This window comes from Ptychodera flava, chromosome 20, assembly GCF_041260155.1.
Source record: "Ptychodera flava strain L36383 chromosome 20, AS_Pfla_20210202, whole genome shotgun sequence".
Taxonomy (NCBI): Eukaryota; Metazoa; Hemichordata; class Enteropneusta; family Ptychoderidae; genus Ptychodera; species Ptychodera flava.
Window position 1 is genome coordinate 37,999,432 of NC_091947.1, and position 26,512 is coordinate 38,025,943.

The 26,512-nt window shown below is 35.7% G+C and overlaps 1 protein-coding gene across 1 annotated transcript in view; it reads right to left on the minus strand.

Annotated features, from left to right (window-relative positions):
• LOC139120874 (cytoplasmic FMR1-interacting protein 2-like) overlaps window positions 1-26,512 on the minus strand; it is a 393,869-nt gene that overhangs the window by 138,415 nt on the left and 228,942 nt on the right. The window contains exons 12-14 of the mRNA XM_070685497.1: window positions 23,939-24,153; window positions 23,145-23,292; window positions 1,585-1,741 (exon numbers count right to left, since the gene is read on the minus strand). Coding sequence (XP_070541598.1) covers window positions 1,585-1,741; window positions 23,145-23,292; window positions 23,939-24,153 — 520 coding nt within the window. The remainder of the gene's footprint in view (window positions 1-1,584; window positions 1,742-23,144; window positions 23,293-23,938; window positions 24,154-26,512) is intronic.

Here is a 26,512-nt window from a genome sequence, read left to right on the forward strand (position 1 = left end):
AAAGCCTTGGTCACCAAATTCCAGAAACGAATGACAGCGCATTTATATAATGTGCCTTAGGGCATTTATAGGATGTTCCATTACACTGGAAGGCTATTTCACAAATAAAGTTTTAATTCATATCCTAAACATGTTACATTGACAAAGGGGACGGTTGACGTAAACACATTGAAAACGAAAATATATCAGTTAGGGGCGATAGTTTTAAGTCGGATAAAACCCTCGTACTCGGGCTCTTCTGGTATATAAAGTCCTCAATACAAATACAAATACCTCAATACTTCAAGTTACCCCTTTCTTCTCAATCGTTTCTGGAGTGTCAAAGTCATACGAACGAAAATAAGTGAAAAATTTCGATGCAAAAATCGTGCATCGGCGAGAGCGGCGGCCATGTTTTCAACGCGCTATTTTTAGACCACTGAGCGTGTGTATACACAGCGTAATATCGCATTTGAGCCTAAGCGTAAAGAGACTGAAAGTATTCATAGATAGGTAGCCCATGATTCGACCTTTATTTTCATGTTTTTCGTTTGAATTTTGGCCAAATAGTTGCTTTTTAGCGAGTTTTGAATGTTTTTAAAGCCTCTAAAAACATTAAAATGACTATTAATTAACAAACGAAATAAAAAAATAAGAAATTTAATTAATTACCTACAAAATAAAAATATTTTTGACATGCTGAATCATGCAGCTCAAAAGCGAACAATCATCATTTTTGACCAGTGTGAGCGATTTTCGCGGGGATTCCCGAGACCTGCCATTCATAGCTGCGGCGCTCGAAAACGCAGTCAGTTTCTGTGAAACGGGATGAAATTTTCTCTCAGCTAGGCGTTTCTAGTTACTCTTTAGAAATGTTACTTATTTATCAGTTGTTGTTTTACCGTTTCATGACACATTTTTTTGATTCAATCACTTGTTGACCTGAAAAACAACGATATTTAGTACTCTTTTTCAACAGACTTCAGTAAGTAGCTGCCGGTACAGCTGTCAATTTGTACAAGTATGACTGAGGTCATCCTGAGGAACATAAATATTAACTTTCAGAGCAATTAGACGACATATTTCAGAAAACAAGATTTTTTTACTAAAAACGGAAAAAAATACCCTAAAAATACAAACATGCAAATTTCACCCGAATGTCTGCACACATAATTTAGAGTACCTAAAGGAATGTGCATACTAAGTTTCAACCAAATCTGACATCTGACCAATGCTTACTGAGTTTTAGCCATTCGCAGTTGTTTTCCTTTTTTCCCCTCATTTGCATATTTTTGGCCCTGACATCTTCATTTGAACAAATTCACATCTCTACCCCTAGGTGCACCTGTGCACCAAATACTAAGACAGTAGGTGCTACAGTTTAGGAGTTTTTGACGTGGACAGACATGCATACATATATACATACAGACGCCATTTTGCCACCTTATAAGAATACCTTCTATTTGCATATATACATATGCATATATAGGAGCCAAAAAAAACAAAGTTTTTCAAGATGATTTGAATTGACTGTCACATAATATTATACCTGGCCCAAATTGAACGTTTTATAACTGTGGTGGAATGTGTTGAGGCTAAACTGACCTGAAAGGTGGGAAAGGTGTCCATAGAAAAACGACCTTTTGTGAAAAGTAGAGACAGCATCAAGTGTAGCACCATCAATTTCCTTTCTCATGGTCTTCTTACCACCTAAACTTCTATCTGCAATAAGTGACTCAGACATCGTACGAGTCATATACAACTGTAAAAGGATGAAATATATTCATTGTATAGTTAGGCATCGTACACAGCATAGTCACTGGTAATATCATTTGCTTGATGATTACTTTTGAAGACTTTAATAAAGGACGACAGGAAAATAGTTCTGGCAAATGAAATCTAATTTAATATAAAACCAATCAAATCAAAATATTGTAATGTGATCTTGATCACACTGTGAAACAAATGTGTGTTGCAGAGCAAAAACATCAAGCCCAATGAGGTAGCAACAGTTTTGGGCATATCTGACTATAGCTACATGTATTTGCACTGCAGAGCAATACCAAAAATATTATGCCATCTCTTTATATTTATGAGTATTTTCCAATTTTGACTGGAACTATTTTTGTTTGTAAACACAAAAATTGTCGTCTACAAGATTTCATTTGATGCTAGTTATCATAAAATGGATGACAGTACCAATAAACAAGTGACCTAATGGCTTATACAGGGTTTTCTCTCGACTGCGCGATTGCGCAAATTGCGCATTTCGAGCCTTTTTCTGCCCTTTAAAAGTTACTGACTGCGCGAAAATCGCGCACAAACCCAGCACGCAAATACGTCCGTATGATGGTGACCCAAGCGCACAGTGTAGTGACTAGACTCTCCACAGTCGCTGTGCTCGTTTTGTGCGCACCCACGATGGCCTGCAACGAAGGCTACGCTATGCAGCTGTGAGCACGCGCTGCCAGACACAGCGACTGTCGGTTCTTGCAAGGATATGAATATTCATAAGGGTAGTGACGTCAAAAGAAACACCTATCTAACTGAGCGAAGAGAAAATATACTAGTAGCCGGTAGACCTATTTTTATTTTTCATTTTTCATTTTATTTGGCCATGCTACTTGTCATCTTTGTTTTGATTAACGGATGTGTGGAGTTCTATAAAGTACCCGGATCAGGCAGAAATCCGACCGGTCGCTTGCAAGAACGTCCAGACCCTGGGATTCGCGTCGCGTCTCTGAAGGGCGCGCGCGTGTTCCAACAGGGAAGAACGTGAATCGCAGGGTCTCTGCCAGACTATGTAGTGACCTGTAAATTTGCTGTTATTTCTATTCAGAATATTCCCCCGGAAAAGACAAAATATCGCCTGTCATTCAATTTTGGTGACGTGCATAACGTGGAGTGTACGCATCGAAAAGAAAACACAGTAAAGGACATAGTTGTGCTTCAGTCTCCATGGATACTAGTGCCATGCATTTTATGTTCATGTTTTGATAGGATATGTTGTTTGGGCCTAATGTCATTAGTAAGCATTAAAAAATACTGCCCTGAATGTCAAGTTTGCCCCCTAATTTTGATGAATGGGGCAGAAATGAACATGCAGAGAAAACACTGCTTATATAGCTCTGCTGTATTTATGTAGCGAATAACTATTTTTGGCACATGTCGATAAAGAAGGTGGAAATCTTTGATAGCTCATTTCAGTGGCCAGGAAAAGTGGCTAAAACAGCTGCAAAAATAAAAATTGCAGATTTCATCATTATGTCTATAAATATCATTAAGATCATCTGTAGGAACCTGTATACCACATTTCAAAGCTATCAGATGAATAGTTTTGGAAATGCACATTTTTTGACCAAAAATGGCAAACATTGCCCCCAAAATACAAAATTGCAGATATCATGAGAAACTCAATATATTAATAAGTTCTTCTGTAGAAACCTGTTTACCAAATTTCAAAGCTATCACACCAGTACTTTCTGAGAAACGTTTTTTTTTGACCAAAATGGCAAAACTTGCCCCAAAAAATACAAAATTACAGATTTCATCATTATTTCAAAATATCACATTTAGTTCATCTGTAAGAACCTGCATATCGAATTTCAAAGCTATCAGACCAGTACATTTTAAGAAACACATTTTTTGACCTAAAATGGAGAAAATTGCCCTAAAAATACAAAATCGAAGATTTCATCATTATGTCGATAAATATCATTAAGATTATCTGTAGGAACCTGTATACCAAATTTCAAAGCTATCAGATGAGTAATTTTGGAAATACACATTTTTTGACCAAAAATGTCAAAAATTGCCCCCAAAATATAAAATTACAGATATCATCAGAAACTCTATATATATTACTTAGTTCTTCTGTAGAAATCTGTTTACCAAATTTTAAAGCTATCAGACCAGTACTTTTTGAGAAACACATTTTTTGACCAAAATCGTAAAAATTGCCTTAAAAATTAAAATTTGCATATTTCTGCACAATTCAAAGAAATCTGAAATAGATCATCCCTAGGGACCTATGTACCAAATATCAAAGCTATCTGACTGGTAGTTTTGAAGAAGATTTTTAAAGATTTTTTCACCAAAAACGACAAAAATTGCCTTAAAAATACAAATATGCAAAGTTCACCACGATTTGAGCAAATCTAACTGAAGTCACCCTAAATAAACTGCATATCAAATTCAAAGCAATCAGACAAGCGTTTTCAGAGATTGAAGATTGTTTTACCAAAAACAGCAAAAAATGCCCCAAAATAGAAATATGCAAATTTCACCACTATTTGAACAAACTTATGTGAGGTCACCCCAAGTGAACTGCACATAAAATTTCAAAGCAATCTAACTGGCGGTTTCAGAGGAGAAGGCAACTGTTGACGGACGACGGAGGAAAATCAACCTACTTGATAAGCTCCGCATTGCTGACAGCGGAGCTAAAAACTACAACAAAGAAATTTGCATGCACTTTTCGTAGTGTGAGGATGATTTTTATTATCTGAAAGATCAGTTTGATGTCAGGGAAGAAAAACATTGACAAAGGGCAACATTTGCGTAGCCACAGTTACGTGTGGTTGGATACCAGTACATGGTGGCCGCCATGGCCATGCATAGCCATGGTGGCTATCATGTATCCAACCACATGTAACTGTTGGCGCAGCAGAGCCAATTAAACAATTAACATTTTCAGAGACGTTTTTGCCAGTTGTTTTCTCACCGGATATTTTCTGTTTTCAAGCCTTTTTTTGCTTGCAGTTTACTCTGTGCTCTTGATAACAGTAAGCACTTGTGTGCCACAGTGAACACAGAAATTTGATCGTTTGACAAGTTATGTTTGCTGTATCTTACTCTTAAAATTTCCGTAAAAATCTTTGAATTGTTATTTGTATTAATCATTAGAAGAATTTCAAGCTCAAATTGTGAAACAAGATATGAACTAAAAATATCGTCAAGGACAGTGTGCTCACATTCAGTTTGAATTGGTAAATTCAAGAAATATTTAAACCAGAAAAACAAGAATGACAAAAGCAAATAAGGTCTCCAACTTAGGTACTGGAGGTCATCTTTAGGAACATGCATATCAACTTCTATAGCAATGGGACAAGCAGATCCTACATACATAAAGCAAATGTCAACAAAAAAATTAGCCAGAGAAAAGGTGGGATAGTTGGGAAAAAATAAAGAGTGGGAAAAATGTACAGGGGATCTGGTAAAAAGTAATGCTACCTCATCAATCTTCTAGCCCTTACCCCCTCCTGAATATCAAATGTTCCACCCCTTACATAAGACCAGCTGGCAGGAAATGTATTTACAACATTGGGGATGTTTTAATTAATGCTATGAGTGCTATCATTCGAATGTAACAACACAAATCAGTTACAGATAGTGAAATGCCTTCCATTGTGGGGGGGGATTACGACATCTGGAATTATCCTGGATCCAAATTTCTCATCAGTTCTTGTGTGTCTTACATGCCAAAGTTGCAAAAATTGGTTCGCAATATAAACATGGGGCCCGGGGGCACCGACGTCCTTTGTGCCTCCTTACTGTTTATTATTTGCCATAAATGTGAAATTTGGCAAAAAGTCAAATTGTTTGGACATAAATGAAAGTTAATATGAAAGTGAATCAAGAATGAGAGATGGAACTCAATAGGATCAACAATATCTAAAACAGGAAACGGTGAACTTATATGATACAGAAGGGGAGAAAATTTAGCCACAAACTATTGTAATATAATGGACAATGGCTAATCTAAACCAAATTACTTAAACTGGATTGTTGGCATTGATTACACATGTATTTATTGTCCATCAAATAGAAAATAAATTTGGGCCATTGACTAAAAAACATTTGCTTGTTACTCACCACACTTGTACTTAGTATTTGGAGTGTACACCTATCTACAATACAATGATAAAAAGTTTTGACTCTGAAGGTCAACAGTGCATCTTTAATGTATGAGACTAAATAAGCTTACCCCTCAAGTATGTATAGGCCAAAGGAATATTTAATTTGAATTATGTAGTGCAGGGAAGGACATACAATATGGTGAAAAGCAAACTAAATATAAAAACTGAATATACAATTATATGGAAATGTTGTTTTACAGTCATGAGTATCTAGTGTGTGCCGAGAGACAAATATTAAAATTGGACAGTATCATCCTGACCAAAGTTTGTCTGAGTGGTTCTTTCATTCTGATTTTCTGACACGGTGATAGGTACAAAATATTATGTTATTCACCATAGTTATGCAACATAGCTTGCATTTTGTTCACAGTAGAACTGAGTTTTACATGCAAGATAACTTTCTCATAAACTGTAAATTCTGGCTTGTGGCAGCTCAAACATCGCAATACTACATTTTTTGATATGATATGGAGTGACTTGCACACATATGCAATATGCAGTGACAGTCGATATATTCATAGTAAGAGTCTACTACATTCAAGCATAGTGATGTTGACAACTACATGCATGCCAGTGCACGATTTCAAAGTAGCCAGGAGGAAATTCTAATGGTCTTTTAGTGGAAATATAGGTATTAAACGACAGTGAAACAAACAACATTAGTTATCGTGACCTTGCTAAAGTGCAATCTCGGATCATGTATGATCTGATGATCATGCCAAATTACCATGTCGGATTATGCCGTGATTCTGAAGTGCGCGTAAATCGGTCAACAAAAGCACACATAGACTCTCGCCAGTCGCTTGTACTGCTTGGTCTCGCGTAGCTTTCGGTATTTATACAAGCTCGTGCCTTCGGCACTCGACCTTGCGCCTTCGGCGCTCGATCGCCTACGTTGGATTACTACCGCAAGTGACTCCGGATCCGGTCAAAAGAAGGCACGAGGACTGTCGACAGTCGAAAGCACACACTGTCTTCAACAATGATGTCAAAATCAATGCACAACTGTCGACATTACCCAAAATAAGCAACAGTGTGTCGAAAGGACAGTTCATCAACATAAAACGACGCTAGTTTGTTATGACATGGAGGTAGAAGGACAGAGCGAATTCCCTCGCTCTCACCCAGCTATTACTAACGGGCCGCCGGTGGGATTGCCTCGCTAAAGCAATGGATTCGCCGGTAACGAAGGAGCGTTTCGTGCCAAAAAAATACATGACAGCAACAAAAATACAATCACTGTGAACTTCATATTTACAAAATATCATCAAATAAACGCTAAAAGCTTCAAAACGTCAAAATTCGCACAAGACCGAGAAACAAGACAGCGTCGGTTTGATTTTTCAAAGTCCTTGCCAGGAGCTGGTTCTTGCAAAACAACGCTAACTTGTTATATGCGCATGCGCATATTAAGGGGAGACCCATTTGATTTCGGGGGGGGGGGGGTATGCAGGAAGTGGGTATGGGAACTTTTTTTGTCAGAGAGACAGCATTTTTTAATTTCAACTGTCACACCTGCATCATTTTTTCTTATCAAATGGAGTAGCAGTGCAATTTTTCAAATTTAAGCCAGTGTTTCACATATCACAGGATGGTTTTATATATTCATTTTACATTCCAACGAATGAAAACAAAATGGAAAGTCTAGTATATATACAACTTTAAATTATAGAACACTTTTTTGGCAAATCAACAGTGATCAGTACTATACCTGCTTTTCTTTATAACAGTCAATTCCTTTTAAGTTCTCAGGGGAGATGTTATCTTTTGTGGTCAGAGAAACAAGGCTCACACATTGTATTTCATGATATTTGTTGTTCCTCAATTTTTCTTTGACAACTTGTAATCTTTCTAACATATTTATGTTGAGAGAATAATATATTGGTTTTTACACTAGTTTATTGACTCCTGTCTTGTGTTTTAAATTTTCACAATGTACAGAAGTCAAATAGTCCCATCTAGATATTGCCTGTACCATTGAGATATTGCAACAGAAATCCTGAAACATGATTTCTTGGGTCAGAAAAGGGAAGGAAAACATCGAGTGCACTGAGGTGTAAAGTAGTGAATGCTTATATCATAAGTGCTGGGAAAAAAAAACACATGAGAATTGCTTGTGGTAAAAACATTTGCGCTGCCTATGGCAGCATGCTAGCAAAGAACACATGAGAATGAAGTTTCCAAAATTTTGCTCATTTCAACTGCATTATGACAATTCCTTTTTTATTTCTGTCTGTTATGAGAATTTTTTTCTCAAGCCATTATAGGCTTATTTTTTTTCTTTTATTTCACCTGGTGACAATTTTTTTTCTCAAAATCCTCCATACCCCCCCCCCAGAAATCAAGTGGTTCTCCCTTAAGTGAGTCCCTGACCTATGCGGGCCAGTGGATTACTTCCTCAGTAGAACTGATATGCCTGCCGGTACCATCATTCTTCAGTCGATCAAAGGCGCCTTTCGTACCAAAAAATACACGACAGCCGCAAAAGTGCATCACTGTCAACTTCATAACTATAGAACATATTGAAACACACAGTGAAACGTTCAAAAAGTAAAAAAATGTGCCCAGACCGAGAAACAAGATGGCGTCCGATTCGATTCTTCAACTCAGATTTTGTCCTAGAGTTGTGCGCATGCGCAGACGGTAGCTTTAACGAAAGCGAGTCAAAATCAAGTAAATATAAAATAAAAATGGATAAAAATATTGTTTAAAAATAATACAAGGCATGTATCACCAAATTTTGAACATTTCTGACGGCATTTCAACTATACGAACACCCATGCAAAATATCACAATAATCAAATCAGTGGTTTTGAGGAAAAATTGAAAATAGTGGTTTTCACAAAAAAGCTAAATAAGTGACTTTAAAATGATTCAATCAAAAAAGAAAAAAGACCTGTTTGAGATACATGCCAAAGTGACCACCAGACCAAATTTCAGAAAAAGTTACTGAAGCGTTTCTGAGATACCTGCGTCCACAGCATACGGCCCACTGTATGCAACAACAGAGGCCGCGTCATCACATTAGTACTTTGGGCCAAAGGCCCAAAGGACTAAAAATTACCTCCTTTGTTTTCTGGATCTAATTTTACTACAAATTGATATTAAATATGACAAAATTATGTTCACAGCCTTCGAAACTCTCTCACAACATATCCTGTGTTGGTGTAGGTCATTTAAGGTAACAAACTGAGAAAATTACCTAAAATATAAAAATTTGGGGGTTTCCCAACACTTTGAGCAGAAAATTTATCTAGTAACATCCCTCGGGACTTTTGTACCAAATTACAAAGCGATCAGACAAGTAATTTTGAGAACAAGTTTTCTTGACTAAAAATGACAAAATTGTCTTAAAAATACAAATTTGTATATTTCAGGACAATTTCCACATATCTAACTATTGTCATCCCTGGACATCTGTACACCAAATATAAAAGCTGTCTGTCAAAGGGCTTTAAAAAGAAAGTATGACCAAAAATGACAAATATTGCCCCAAAACAGTAATATTTCCAATTTTGTCGTAATTTCAACAATTAGAAGGGTAACATCCTTGCAAACATCCAATCCAAATTTGAGAGCAATTGGGCTAGTGGTTTCAGAGAAGAAGAAATTTTACTTAAAATGAGAAAAATAATCAAAAAATTAAGCAAAAATACAAAATTCGAGATATCTTCACAATATTCATACAACTGATTTTGATCAACCTGAGAAACCTGTATACCAAATATGAAAGCTATCAGATCAGTAATTTTTGAATAAAAAATTTTTTGACCAAAAATTCGGAAAATTGCCCCAAAATTACAAAAATGAAAATTTCAATTCATTTTGTATAAACTTGACTTAGGTCATCCTGAGGAACATGTATACCAACTGTCAAAGCAATCAGATGAGTGGTTTCAGAGAAAAGCATTTTTTGACTAAAAACTGAAAAAAATTACCCCAAAAATAGAAACATACAAATATCATCCCAAATTTTAAAGACCTAATTTAGAATACCGTAAGAAACCTGCACACCGAGTTTCAACCAAATCTAACCAACGGTTACAGAGTTTTAGCAATTTGCAGTATTTTTCCTTTTTTCCCCTCATTTGCATATATTTGACACTTATAAGTTCATTTGAACAAATTCACATGTCCATCCCTAGGTGCACCTGTACACCAAATACTAAGACAGTAGGTGCTGTGGTTTAGGTGTTTTTGATGTGGACGGACATACATACATACATACATACATACATACATACATACATACATAGACATGCAAATCGGATGCAAATGAACTGATTCAGCTTATACAATAACCTCACATTGGTATAGCAAATGTGAGCTAAAAATGCTCTTGTGTTTCATTATTATTGCAGTTATGTGTAAATTTGAACCTTTGCCACGTGTTTGCTACTTCATGAAAAGTATTATGATCAACATAATGAACAATATTCACAGCCGATTAACTCTAAAAGATCATGAAGTATACAAATATGTAATTAGCTGAAACAAAAATATTAAAGTTCTTTGACTGCTGTCATTGCACCACCACTTTATATAGCAAGTGTAACTAGAAAGCATTTGCAAGCAAAAGCAAAGTTCCAGAGACCAGAGCAGCAGAAGAAAAGAGAATGTGTGACAAAGATGAAAGATGGGCACGTACATATAGTGAGGGCTGAAGTTTGTAGAGCAGTGCATCATGGTCACTGTAGTATGTCTGTATGATATGGGCATTGTAGATGGCAGAGTTAGTAGACTTGGCATAGATATGGTCTAAAAGGCTGCCTTTGAGTGTAGTTGGTTTGGTGATAACTTGAACAAAGTTGAACTTTGACATAACCTCTTTGATAAGGTGAACTTGTTGTACAAGGAGATTTTCAATTACAGTACAATGTAGCTGCAATGATTGTATAGCAAGACTCCGAGAGGTCGCTTGCTTAATTTTACGTTGAACGCGAACCCTATGCTGCTACAAGGCCCTCTGCCATGGGCGATTGTTAATCAATTTTCCTGAAACCATTTGGTTTCACCACAAAACCGGGCACAAAAGCAGGGATCAACAGTGCGATCGCCTATACTACTTTCAGTAGGGTTCGCGTTCGGTGAGCGACCTCTCCGACCTCTCGCTACAATCATTGCAGCTAAGTACGCGACGAGACATAGCGGTAACAACAGAATACTAAAAGCAAGGCAGTCTGGGGAATTACAGTAAAGTACACAAATGCCTACATGTATGGTAAAAAACGCAACAGATACAGACGAGGGAAGACATTGGATGCGGACCTCGGCCGTTGAACTTGAAAACAAAGGCCACATGCATGGCTACCCCACTCAGGACCGGACAATCAACAAAGAAAGCCTCGTATATGTATACAAAATATCTTCAGCAAAACTTATAATAAAGTTATAAAACCCATCTTCTAAATTCGATTGCTCTCCAAAACGTCATAACATCTAAGCATGGTCGCTATGCTTGAATCATCGCAAAGCAGAAATTCAACATGTCCACCAAGATCAGTCTAAACCATGGTCTAAACCAGTATGAAAGGCAAATGACGTAAAACGTATAGCCATGTACGGCGGGTATTTAGAGAAAAATAAAAATCAACAAGTCATTGACAATGACATAGTCCCCACTTGTAATAGGAGTATAAGTCTTGAGGGGGCAGGGAAATGAGGTCATTAAGAAGTATCACTAAAGTGTATATGTTCAGATCTATGGACACATAGGTCTATGTCATTGTTCCCAATTTGAAACAAGAGGCATGTCTAAGTTATGGTTCTAAATCGGGAAAAAAGATCAAACCTCTAGCTGTATTGGCCAGCCAAGAAATACATATGTGCATAATAAATGAGGTACAAGATGTGACATCTTAAGGTCTATTATCCTATCAAAATTGAAGCGTAAAGAACTTGTGATTACTGAGTTATGCATATATATGCATATTCAAGGTCAAAGGTCATCAAGGTCACGTGACATTTTGAAAAAAAAACATTGTATTGCTAATTAATCCATATATGCCAAAATTCAGACCTCTAGCTCTATTGGCTTGCCCACAATTATATATGGGCATAATTAATGAGGTAAAGCATGTGTTGTCATAAGGTCTCCCATCCTACTAAATATAAAGGACATAGCACTTGTGGTTAGTTATTTATTGACATAATCGTGTATTTTAGGTAAAAGGTTATCGAGGTCACATGACATTTTGTCAAAAAAATTCTATCCTATAGTCTATCCCTATATACTAAAAATCATACATTTACCTCTTTTGGCTCGCTCAAAATTACATATGCACATAATGAATGAGGTACAATATGTGGCGTAATAAGGTGTCCCATCATACCAAATATGAAGGGTGTAGCACTTGTGGTTCCTGAGTTATGGACAAATATGTATATTTGGGGTCAAAGGTCACCGAGGTCACGTGACATTTTGTCAAAAAAATTGTATTGCTAAGTTATCCCTACATACCAAAAATCAGACCTCTAGCTCTATTCGCTCACTCAAAATTAGATATGTGCATAATTAATGAGGTACAATATGTGGCGTCATAAGGTGTCCCATCATACCAAATATGAAGGGGTGTAGCATTTGTGGTTACTGAGTTTTGGACAAATATGTATATTTGAGGTCAAAGGTCATTGAGGTCACGTGACATTTTTTCAAAATAATTGTATTGCTAAGTTATCCCTATATACCAAAAATCAGACCTCTAGCTCTTTTGGCTCGTTCAAAATTACATATGTGCATAATTAATGAGGTACAATATGTGGCGTCATAAGGTGTCCCATCATACCAAATATGAAGAGTGTAGCACTTGTGGTTACTGAGTTATGCACAAATATGTATATTTGAGGTCAAAGGTCATTGAGATCACTTGACATTTTGTCAAAAAAATTGTATTGCTAAGTTATCTCTACATACCAAAAATCAGACCTCTGGCTCTATTGGCTTGCTCAAAATTAGATATGCACATAATTAATGAGGTACAATATGTGGTGTCATAAGGTGTCCCATCATACCAAATATGAAGGGTGTAGCATTAGTGATTACTGAGTTATGGACAAATATGTATATTTGAGGTTAAAGGTCACCAAGGTCACGTGACATTTTGTCAAAAAAATTGTATTGCTAAGTTATCCATATATACCAAAAATCAGACCTCTAGCTCTATTGGCTCGCTCAAAATTAGATATGCACATAATTAATGAGGTACAATATGTGGCGTCATAGGGTGTCCCATCATACCATATATGAAAGGTTTACCACTTGTGGTTACTGAGTGATGGACAAATATGTATATTCGAGGTCAAAGGTCACCAAGGTCACATGACATTTTGTCAAATTGTCTGAGATATCTGCGTGAACGGATGGACTCACGGACTGACATGACCCAATCTATGAGCCCCCTGGACTTTATCTGTGGGGACTAAAAACTGTGTCACTGCATCCTTTTTGCAATATGAATACGATGAGAAACTAAATTTTTATTTTTCTTGGCCTTATACATGGGAGTCTATGTACTGCCTTATACATGGGAGTCTATGGACTGCCTTATACATGGGAGTCTATGGACTTCCTTATACATGGGAGTCTATGGACTTCCTTATACATGGGAGTCTATGGACTGCCTTATACATGGGAGTCTATGGTCTGCCTTATACATGGGAGTCTATGGACTGCCTTATACATGGGAGTCTATGGTCTGCCTTATACATGGGAGTCTATGGACTGCCTTATACTAGGGTGGCCAAAGTTAAGCTAAAATGTTGCGACATTATACGCAACTCACGCACACTGAAAGTGAAATTTGATTTTCGTGAAATTTTAAACGCCATTTTTTCTGAAAATAAGTAGCTCAGTTACTGAAAAAATGGATATTTCCAATTAAAATCGATGTATGAGGCAGGTTTCATTAAAAAACTGAAGAAAAAACGATAGAAAAATAGTGTTTTTCCTCTCCAAAAATGCCACTTTGTACTGACCGGCCACAGCGCTCGAGCGGTCGCCGCTCATGGCACGCACTTCTGAATCCAGTCAATACCTATTTCGCAACGGAACTGCTTTCGGGCCCTGTGCACGCTGTCATAGAACTGTGAAACTTGGCCAGGAAGTGGCAGACCATCCCATTTACATGTAGTGGTGAGTTTTTGTTATATTCTGGGAATTTTAGCCAGCAAACACGAGGTAAAGTGAGTACGGTGAATTCGGTGTAGATTTTTCCCATTTAGATACATATTTTTGCCATAAAACTTGTAGCATGCTCTTTTTAAACATCATTCCAACATTTCTGTGAAATATGACGAAAATCTGTCCACGAGCACAAGTACAAATCATAAAAACAAAATCATGTTCATTCATAGACCTCAGTACAGTGTGACTCAAGATGGCGGCAGAAGGCAGTCACACTGACACACCATTGACAGCCTGCCTGAGGCTGCAGTTAGGGACAGCTATTTCTTACAATTTCATGGCTGAAAATGAACTGCATTAAAAGACAATTGGCAGTTTAAATTGATTTGTTAGAATTGAGTGTTATTAAATAACATTGTGACAAAATTTCATTGTATTGTGAGCTCTAGTTTTTAAGTTATGTGAATTCAAAATTCATAAAAACATAAAAATCCATCCATTTTTCGATGGTACGGTGCCGCCGCAATTTTGACTAAGTCAGACAAAATATTTTCAATTTTCAACACTCACAGTTTCAAAATCCAAGACTGTGCATCAGTGAAATCTTGATTTTTCCGTAATATTGGGTAAATCTGTGCACAAGACACATAGTTTAATGATTCTATGTGAAGTAAATAAAAAATTATGGGTTGCCAAACTTGAAGGAATCGGCATTCATTGAAATAATTTTAAAATTTGCCGAAAATTGTCCGCGAAAAAATGACATTTTTTTTGCTTTAAAACTTCATAACTTTTGATTGGATACAGCTATTTGCATAATTTTTTTTTTTTTTTCTTCTTTTACCCCATTCTTGCTAAAACTTCATTTAAACTGTGTGTATAAACAAGAGGAAAAAATGGCTTGGCCACCCTACTTATACATGGGAGTCTATGGACTGCCTTATACATGGGAGTCTATGGTCTGCCTTATACATGGGAGTCTATGGAGGTGAAAACTAAAAAGTCCTCTACCACGGCCAAATTTGATCGCATTGTGAAACAAATCGACGTGCATCTGTATGAGGTATGGTACTATCCTTGTACCAAGTTTGAACGAAATCGCTCCAGGCGTCTCTGAGATATCTGCGTGAACGGACGGACGGACGCACGGACGGACGCACGGACATGACCAAACCTATAAGTCCCCCCGGACGGTGTCCGTGGGGACTAAAAAGCAACGAAAAACAAAGCGAAAGAAAGCTAGAATTATTAATAGCTGAACGCAATTGGATATTTTTGCAATTCAAAATAAAAAAATAAACACACAAACAAGAAATGCCCGCGAAACCCGTCCGAGCTGAGCGATAGCGTGTCGCAATGCATTCTGGGTAATGAAGGTAAAATTTGCATATTGCATGTTCTGTGGTAGTGATACGAGAAATAGAGAAACAAAGAAACAAAGAAAGAAGGAAAGTGAGCAAAAACGTAACAGTTCCAGAGCTGGTCTCTGGAACTAATTACCTTTAGCCAAGTCCTTCAAGCTGTATATGCCGAACTGTGAAAGCTCATTAGCTATGCAAATTATAAATTAGCTGATATGAAAATGTGAAATGACTTTCGATATTGTTTTAACCTCGAATAATCATCAATGTACATAGCATGTTTTGCCAACTTTGATCAAGTAAATCCCAGTATATATCCCCTAATTAGAAAAGATCATTGAAAATGCAAATTAGGAATTGGCTGAAGAAAAAAATGCTCAATGACTTTCAATATTGTTGTATCATAGTATCTTTAATTTATATAGAAAGTTAAATCAAATTTGGTCCTGTCAATTCAGATATATATCCCTAATTAGCAAAGTTCATTAAATATGTAAATTGGGAATTGGCTGATGAAATGCTTAATGATTTTAAATAATATTGTATCATAGTATCTCCATTTCACGTAACAAGTTTTGTCAACTTTGGTCAAGTCAATTCAGATATCTCTAATTAGGAAAGTTCATTAAATATGCAAATTAGGAATTGGCTGAAGAGAAAATATGCTTAATGAATTTCAATAATATTGTATTATAGTCTTTACTGTGAATGGCAAGTTTCATCAATTTTGATCAAGTCAATTCAGATATATATCCCTAATTATGAAAATTCATGTGATATGCAAATTAGGAATTGGCTGAAGTAAAAATGTCTTTTGACTTTCAATAACCTTATATCACAGTATCTTTGATGTATACAGCAAGTTTCAACAACTACAATCAAGTTAATTCAGATATATATCCCTAATTAGGAAAGTTCATTAAATATGCAAATTTGGAATTGGCTGAAGTAAAACTGCTTAATGACTTTCAATAATGTTGTATGATAGTATACTTAATGTATATAGCAAGTTTCATCTACTTTGGTCCAGTCAATTCAAATATATATCCCTAATTAGGAAAGTTCATTAAATATGCAAATTAGGAATAGGCTGAAGTTAAAATGCTTAATGACTTTCAATAATGTTAAATCATAGTATCTTCAATATACATACCCAGTTTGGTCAATTTTGATCAAGTCAAATCAGATATATATCCCTAATTAGGGAAGTTCATTAAATATGCAAATTAGCAAGTATCTTTCATGTCATCCCTTAATGCTTCCCACTGCTGATGTATCTTGGTGTGAACAACATTTGTAGCAAATCTCATCAATTGTGTGCAGTACGTTGTTTTTAATGTATATCCGTTTTTTCTTAAATCATTAATATTATGCAAATGAGCAAAAAGTATGCAAGCCAGACCCACCAAAAACTAATCAGTTCTTGCCATTTGCTAACTGAATGTATGTACCAGATTTGATTCTGATCTGATCAGCCGTTTTTGAAATATCAGACCAACAGACAGACAGACAGACAGACAGACAGACAGACATCGCTGTGACATATGCTCACATGTGTGAACACGAGAGCAAAAAATAGTGACAACATCACTGTTCGCTCCAATATAGTTATCAAAACAAGCCAACAATTGTATGAAATATGGACATACACAAAGACACACTGATATATACAGACTGGCACGAAGTGATGGCAGGGTGTGGCGGCGTTGACCAATGAAAAGTGAAAGCTGATTTGATGCCTCATTACAGTGATGTCAATGTTATATAACTCCCCAGGGTCGAGCTGAAGCTTTGACAGACAAGTAGTAGGCACGAATAATCGTCAATTCTCTCAATAAATGATGCAAATGAAAGATAGAACATAATAATAACAGAACCCCATGGCCTGTGAGTGGCAACTTGCATTAAGCACTGAAGCACAGAATTAGATGTACACATGTTAAATGCCATGTGAACTGAAAATGCCCTATGTTTAAGACCTTGCGCAAGTGAGTTAAGGCAGGGGTCCACACTGAATTTAGACCTGCAATTAATTTCTCAAAAACTACTGGCCATATTTTGATGAAATTTGGTACACATACATAGTTTTGACAGCCCTTTCAGTTTATGTCATTTAAATTTGCATTAAATGTGTCATGTGATTTTTATATCAACATTTCCCGGCAAAATCGGTTATACTATCTATCGGCATATTCCAACTTGTACACAACGTTTAAACTTTGTTTTTTCGGCATATCAGAGTGGGTTTTCAGGACAATCGATCAACACATATTTTTCCAATAAAATTTTGGAGTTAATCGCCTCATATTTCTGCCAAATGTGTACGATTTGTAGAAAAAATCAATATTTGTTTGAAGTTTGGTAATTTTTTTAATGAAATGTTACCAAATCATACATGTATGATTGTAAAGATATTTTAGGCCTTAGTTTGAGGAAAGCAAAATTTCTGAAAAATAATGTGATCTACAAGTTGGAAATTTAGAAGGAAATCTGGTTGATGTGTATGCAATCGTCCCATTTAGCAAGTGATCCAAAAGGTCATTACCCTGTTGCCTGTTTCTAAAACCATTTGCAATTGTAAATTTGAAAGTGGCTGCAAACATCATCCCTCTTGTCTTGTATGTGCTTTAATGTGTTTTGTGTCTGTATTGGGTAAGGTTGTTAGTGTCAAAATTAACAAATGGGTTGTTAATTTAAAATAAGCAGTGGTGAGAGATGGAAGCTTGTCCCAGACCACCCCAGTTTTAGACAAAATAAATGAAATGATGGCCAAAATGAAATAATGGTCATGACCATTAATTCATTTTTGCAATTGTTTCATGTATTTTGTCTACAGCAGGGGTCTAATATATGCATGGTCACCCATTCATTCAGTATCTTTCAACATGTTAAACAATATAAGTAGTATCTCATACCAAACAAAATTCAAGAAACCAGATATGAACTGAAAATGCTCACGTGTTTCATTATATGTTGCAGTTATGTGTAAATTTGAACCTTTGCCACATGTTTGCAACTTCATTGAAAGTATTATGATCAACATAATGAACAATATTCACCGCCGATTAACTCTAAAAGATCATGAGGTATACAAATACGTAATTAGCTAGAATAAAAATACCTTTTTTGACTGCTGTCATTGTATCACCACTTTATATAGCAAGTGTAATTACCTTTGGTCAAGTCCTTCAAGCCATATATGCCGAACTGTGAAAGCTCATTAGATATGCAAATTATAAATTACCAGAAATGAAGATGTGAAATGACTTTCGATATTTTTTTAACCTGGTATAATCATCTATGTACATAATTAAGCATGTTTTGCCAACTTTGATCAAATGAATCTCAGAGGAAAGATCATCGAAAATGCAAATTAGGAATTGGCTGAAGAAAAATTGCTTAATGACTTTCAATAATGCTGTATCATAGTATCTTTAATGTGTATAGCAAGTTTCATCAACTTTGGTCCAGTCAATTCAGATATATATCCCTAATTAGCAAGTTCATTAAATATGTAAATAAAGAATTGGCTGAAGTAAAAATGCTCAACAAATTTTAATATTGTTGTATCATAGTGTCTTCAATATATGTAGCAAGTTTTGTCATCTTTTGTCGGGTCAATTCAGATATATATCCCTAATTAGGAAAGTTCATTAAATATGCAAATTAGGAATTAGCTGAAGAGAAAATGCTTAATGACTTTCAATAATATTGTATTATTGTGTCTTTAATGTACATAGCAAGTTTCATCAATTTTTATCCAGTCAATTCAGATATATATCCCTAATTATGAAAATTCCTTTAATATGCAAATTGGGAATTGGCTGAAGTAAAAATGTCTTTTGACTTTCAATAATGTTATATCACAGTATCTTTGATGTATATAGCAAGTTTCAACAAGTCATTGACAATGACATAGTCCCCACTTGTAAAAGGAGTATTAGTCTTGACGGGGCAGGGAAATGTGGTCATTAAGAAGTATCACTGGAGCGTATAAGTTCACATCTATGGGCACATAGGTTTATGTCGTTTTTCCCAATTTATAACAAGAGGCATGTCTAAGTTATGGTTCTAAATCGGGAAAAAAGATCAGACCTCTAGCTGTGTTGGCCAGCCAAGAAATACATATGTGCATAATAAATGAGGTACGAGATGTGAAATCTTAAGGTCTAATATCCTATCAAAATTGAAGCGTACAGAATTTGTGGTTACTGAGTTATGCATATATATGTATAATCAAGGTCTAAGGTCATCAAGGTCACGTGACATTTTGAAAAAAAAAATTGTGTTGCTAAGTTATCCCTTTTATACCAAAAATCAGACCTCTAGCTCTATTGGCTCGCTAAAAATTAGATATGCACATAATTAATGAGGTACAATATGTGACGTCATAAGGTGTCCCATCATACCAAATATGAAGGGTGTAGCGCTTGTGGTTCCTGAGTTATGGGCAAATATGCAATTTGAGGTCAAAGGTCATTGAGATCATGTGACATTTTGTCAAAAAAATTGTATTGCGAAGTTATCCCTATATACCAAAAATCAGACCTCTAGCTCAATTGGCTCGCTCAAAATTAGATATGTGCATAATTAATGAGGTACAATATGTGGCGTCATAAGGTGTCCCATCATACCATATATGAAAGGTTTGGCACTTGTGGTTACTGAGTTGTGGACAAATATGTATATTTGAGGTCAAAGGTCACCAAGGTCACATGACATTTTGTCAAAAAAATTGTATTGCTAAGTTATCCCTATATACCAAAAATCAGACCTCTAGCTCTATTGGCTCGCTAAAAATTAGATATGCACATAATTAATGAGGTACAATATGTGACGTCATAAGGTGTCCCATCATACCAAATATGAAGGGTGTAGCGCTTGTGGTTCCTGAGTTATGGGCAAATATGCAATTTGAGGTCAAAGGTCATTGAGATCATGTGACATTTTGTCAAAAAAATTGTATTGCGAAGTTATCCCTATATACCAAAAATCAGACCTCTAGCTCAATTGGCTCGCTCAAAATTAGATATGTGCATAATTAATGAGGTACAATATGTGGCGTCATAAGGTGTCCCATCATACCATATATGAAAGGTTTGGCACTTGTTATGGACAAATATGTATATTTGAAGTCAAAGGTCAAGGTCACATGACATTTTGTCAAAAAAATTGTAGTGCTAAGTTATCTCTATATACCAAAAATCAGACCTCCAGCTCTATTGGCTCGCTCAAAATTAGATATGTGCATAATTAATGAGGTACAATATGTGGCATCATAAAGTGTCCCATCATACCATACATGAAGGGTGTAGCACTTGTGGTTACTGAGTTATGGACAAATATGTATATTTGAGGTCAAAGGTCATTGAGATCATGTGACATTTTGTCAAAAAAAATTGTATTGCTAAGTTATCCCTATATACCAAAAATCAGACCTCTAGCTTGATTGGCTTGCTCAAAATTAGATATGCACATAACTAATGAGGTACAATATGTGGCGTCATAAGCTGTCCCATCATACCATATATGAAGGGTGTAGCACTTGTGGTTACTGAGTTATGGACAAATATATATATTTGAGGTCAAAGGTCACCAAGGTCACGTGACATTTTGTCAAAATATCTGAGATATCTGCATGAACGGATGGACTCACGGATGGACTCACGGACGGACATGACCCAATCTATAAACCCCCTGGACTTCATCCATGGGGACTAAAAACTGTGTCACTACATCCTTTTTGCAATATGAATACGATGAGAAACTAAATTTTTATTTTTCTTGGCCTTACACATGGGAGTCTATGGACTGCCTTATACATGGGAGTCTATGGACTGCCTTATACATGGAAGTCTATGGAGACTGCCTTATACATGGGAGTCTATGGAGGTGAAAACTAAAAAGTCCTCTAACACGGCCAAATTTGATCGCATTGTGAAACAAATCGACGTGCATCTGTATGGGGTAGGGTACTATCCTTGTGCAAAGTTTGAAAGAAAGTGACCTGGGCATGTCTGAGATATCTGCGTGAACGGACGGACGCACGGACGGACGCACACACGCACACACGGACGGACATGACCAAACCTCAAACCTATAAGTCCCCCCGGACGGTGTCCGTGGGGACTAATAACTAAAATCAAGTTAATTCAGATATATGTGCCTAATTAGGAAAGTTCATTAAATATGCAAAATCGGAATTGGCTGAAGTAAAAATGCTTAATGAATTTCAAGAATGTTGTATCATAGTAGCTTCAATACATGTACCAAGTTTCTTCAACAATGGTCCAGTCAATATATATCCCTAATTAGCAAAGTTCATTAAATATGTAAATTGGGAATTGGGTGAAGTTAAAATGCTTATAACGACTTTCAATAACATTAATCATAGTATCTTCAATATACATACCAAGTTTGGTTAATTTTGATCCAGTCAAATCAGATATATATCCCTGATTAGGAAATTTCATTAAATATGCAAATTAGCAACTATCTTTCATGTCACCCCTTAATGCTTCCCACTGCTGATATATCTTGGTGTGATCAACATTTGTAGCAATTCGCATCAAATTGTGTGCAGTCGTTTTTAATGTATATCCGTTTTTTCTAAAATCATTAATTATGTAAATGAGCAAAAAGTATGCAAGCCAGACCAACCAAAAACTAATCAGTTCTTGCCATTTGCAAACTCAATCCAATCTATGTACCAGATTTTATTCTGATCTGATCAGCCATTTTTGAGATATTGGACCAACAGACAGACAGACAGACACACAGACAGACACACAGACAGACATCGCTGTGACATATGCTCACGTGTGTAAACACGTGAGCAAAAAATGGCTGACATATCCCTTTAATTATGTATGCCATAGTGTATTATCCTTGTACCAAGTTTGAAAGGAATTGGCTGAAATATCTGAGTGGACGGACACACAGGCATGCAGACGGATGGATGGAGCCCAAACCATAAGTCTCCTGGACTTTATACCATGGACTAAAAAGCTTTCTTGAGGCAAGTTACTTGAGCTCTGCGCATATATTGATTCACAATTCATCTTTATGCCAAAACTAGTTACTGACCAGATAGACTGTTCATTTTTTACTGACTCGTTTTTTCATGAGTTCATGTCAGTAATCGCTGCTGCTTCAACAAATGATGAGAAAAAATTAGTCATTTCCACATTTTAATGGCTTCAGTTGTTGCCAGATTGCAAGCATGCTCATTATACAAGCTGGGCAATTTTTCATTGGTGGGAATGGTTTTTGAATAGACCAAGAAACTGCTGTGGCAACTTCAAATGGGACTCTTCCCTGAAACAAAGGTTCGATTATATTAAATTGAAGAAAGAGAGTTCACCAAAGGAGGTTCGAAGGAGAGAAAACCCAGCAAAATGGTTTAAGCACATGTACTACAATGCTTCAAATAACCTGTTATGGCCATTTTTAGGAATCATTGATCAATGTTCCAAAAAGAGTAAACATAAATATCAATCTGAAATCAGCCATCTACAACAGACTTTAAGTCGTATAGCATATAAACCTGTGAATGGCACAGTAACGAAGGCACAGTTTAGAAAGGTGCAGATTGGAGGTGCAAAATGAAGGTATACACACTGAAATATGCAGGTACACTTTGGGGCACACTTATATACTTTAATATTTCAGACAATAAACATTTAACTAGTAACACAATATTTCTGCTGTGTGTTTTGGTAATGCTAACAGAGAACATGAATGAAGCAAAGCTGATAAATTTACCTGTGTACTTGATGTTCCAACATTTCTGTCCTTTCTTTCAATCTTATATCCTGTTTTAGGATCTTTTTCACCTTTTAACGCTGGATCGTTTTGTGGTTCTGACCCTTCAAGCCAATCTGCACTGGTATCTCTTATTGCTTTAAGGATACTGTGTGATTTAAAGAAACATGGACCTGGTCAAAGACTAACAGTATGGCTCTGTACATGATTCTCCAAAACATTTAGCAACAACTGGGACCCAATTAACATTTGACAGTAGTGAATAGTAATTGAATATTTGCCACATGTTTGCAACTTCATTGAAAGTGTTACGTTCAACATCGTGAGCAATATTCACCACAGATTAATTGTAAAGGTCATTAGGTACACAAATATGAAATAAAAATACTAAATTTCTTTGACTGCTGTCATTGTATCACCACATTATATAGCACGTGTCATTGCCTTTGGTCAAGTTCTTCAACCTACAAATGCCAAACTGAAAGCTCATTAGCTGACATGAAAATGCAAAATATCTTTCATTTTATACAACGTAATTGTCCCATCAATATACGTAGCAAGTTTCATAAACTGCTTTTAGAGTCCTTCCAGTCTTAAATCCCTAATTGGGAAAGTTAGCTAAATACAAAAAATAGTAACTTGCTAAATGTAAAATGTTAAGGCTGATTTGACTCTCTGTACGCTTACACTATTGTGAAGCTAAATGGGGACCTTTGGTCCCGCAGTGTATAGTAATACAATACCAGTGACTGCATGTATATACATAAGAATATAAATGACATAGTGATACTAACCTCAAAACGATGGTCTTTTTCTTTTTTGTTGCAGTTCTCAGTGGTTCTCTCAAAGTCACTTGAGCATATTCTTGAACTTCTGAATAGATGGTTGAGTGAATGGCCTTGGTTAAAATGTTTTCCATGCTAAACATTAGACGCTGTAATCCTTTTATCATTGCCAGTACTTCAACCAAAGCAAACTTTTCTTCTGAAGTGTAGTTGTACCTTGTAGCCTAAGCAGGAAGAAAGGTGAGAAAGTCAAAAACAGTATCATATACTATATCCAATTCAGATTTACATTTGTTTTTGGAAAGTTTTGGTGTGAAATCAGTGCATTCAAAAGTTGTCAAGGAAACTGTGTGCAATTACCAGCAAGTGCATGTGTTTTTTACGTAACTTCATTATGCTTGCTAAGCACGTTGCTATCCGCAAACATTCAATTTGGAAAAAGCCAGCTCAAGATTAAACAAGTCATAGTAAATAACATACATGTAGTCCCTGCCTGTAATTTACATGATTAGATCGCCTGTGACTGCACTGAAGTCAAAATAATGTACCACTAAGAATTATTATTATTATTATTAGTTACTTTATTTCAGATTGATTTAAACAATCATCAATTAACAACGAAAATGCTAAAACATAAAAAGACTGACAAGTTTAGAAATTCAAAACACACTAACGAGCTAAAAATTGCTGAACAATAGAAAAGCGATCGCCAGTGACACTCTACCCCTGAAAAGTACATGTCAGATGCACACAACACATTTAACCAGATATGAACTGTAAATGCTCACGTGTTTCAGTATATATTGCAGTTATGTGTAAATTTGAACGTTTGCCACATTTTTGCAACTTCATTGAAAGTATTATGATCAACATAATGAACAATATTCACCACAGATTAACTCTATAGGTCATTAGGTATTCAAATATATAATTAGCTGAAATAGAAATTGTATCACTACTTTATATAACAAGTGTACTTGCCTTTTGTCAAGTCCTTCAAACTATATATTCCAAACTTTGAAAGCTCATTAGATATGCAAACAATAAATTAGCTGACATGAAAACTTAAGTGCGAAATGACTTCCGATATTGTTTTAACATGGTATAATCATCAATGTACATAGCAGTAGCATGTTATGCCAACTTTGATCAAGGAAATCCCAGTATATATCCGTAATTAGAAAAGATCATTAAATCATAGACCCTCGAGGGTCTATATTAAATACACAAATTAGGAATTGGCTGAAGCAAAAATGCCTAATGTCTTTCAATACTGTTAGCCTACATAATAGTAACTTTAATGTACATAGCAAGTTTCATCAATTTTGGTCATGTAAATTCAAATATATATCCCTTATTTCAAAAATTCATTAAATATGCAAATCAGGAACTGGATGAAGTAAAAATGCTTAATGACTTTCAACGTCGTATAACGTCGTATTATAGTATCTTTGATGTACATAACAAGTTTCGTCGACTTTGGTCCTGTCAATACAGATAAATATCCCTGATTATGAAAGTACATCAAATATGCAAATAAGGAATTGGCTAAAGTTCAAATACTTAAAAACTTTCAATAATGTTCTATCATAGTATCTTCAATGTACATAGCCAGTTTCGTCAACTTTGGTCACGTCAATTCAGATAAATGCCCCTAATTTGAAAAGTCCATAAAATATGCAAATTAGGAATTGGCTGAAGTAAAATTGCTTAATGACATTTAATAATGTTCTATCATAGTATCTTTAATGTACGTAGCAAAATTGTCAAATTTGGTCTAGTCAATACAGATAAATATCCCTAATTAGGAAAGTTCATTAAATATGCAAATTAGACATTGGCTGAAGTAAAAAAGTTAAATGACTTTCAATAATAGTGTTTTATAGTATCTTTAATAGATGTAGCAAGATTCAGCAACCTCAGTCGAGTCAATTCAGATATATATCGCTAATTAGTGAAGTTCATTAAATATGTAAATAGGGAATTGGCTGAAGTAAAACTGCTTAATGATTTTCAATAATCATATATCATAGTATCTTCAATGTATAGAGCAAGTTTCATCAACTTTGGTCAAGTCAATTCAGATATATATATATCTAATTAGGAAAGTTTATTAAATATGCAAATAAGTATTTTGCTGAAGTAAAAATGCTTAATGACTTTCAAAAAATGTTACATCATAGTATCTGTAGTGAACATAGCAAGTTTCATCAAGTTTGGTCAAATCAATTCAAATAAATATCCCTAATGAGAAAAGTTCATTAAATATGCAAATTATCCATTATCTTTTATGTCACCCCTTCATACCTTTCACAGCTGATATATCTTGGTGTGATCAACATTTGTAGCGAATCTCATCAAATTATGTGCAGTCGTTGTCAATATATATGTTTTTTTTTCTAAAATCATGAATTATGCAAATTAGCAAAAAGTAAGCAAGCCACACACACCAAAAACTAATCAGTTCTTGCCATTTGCAAACTAAATCTATGTACCAGATTTGATTCTGATCTGATGAGCTGTTTTTGAGATATTGAGTACACAGACAGACACACAGACAGACACACAGACAGACAGACATCG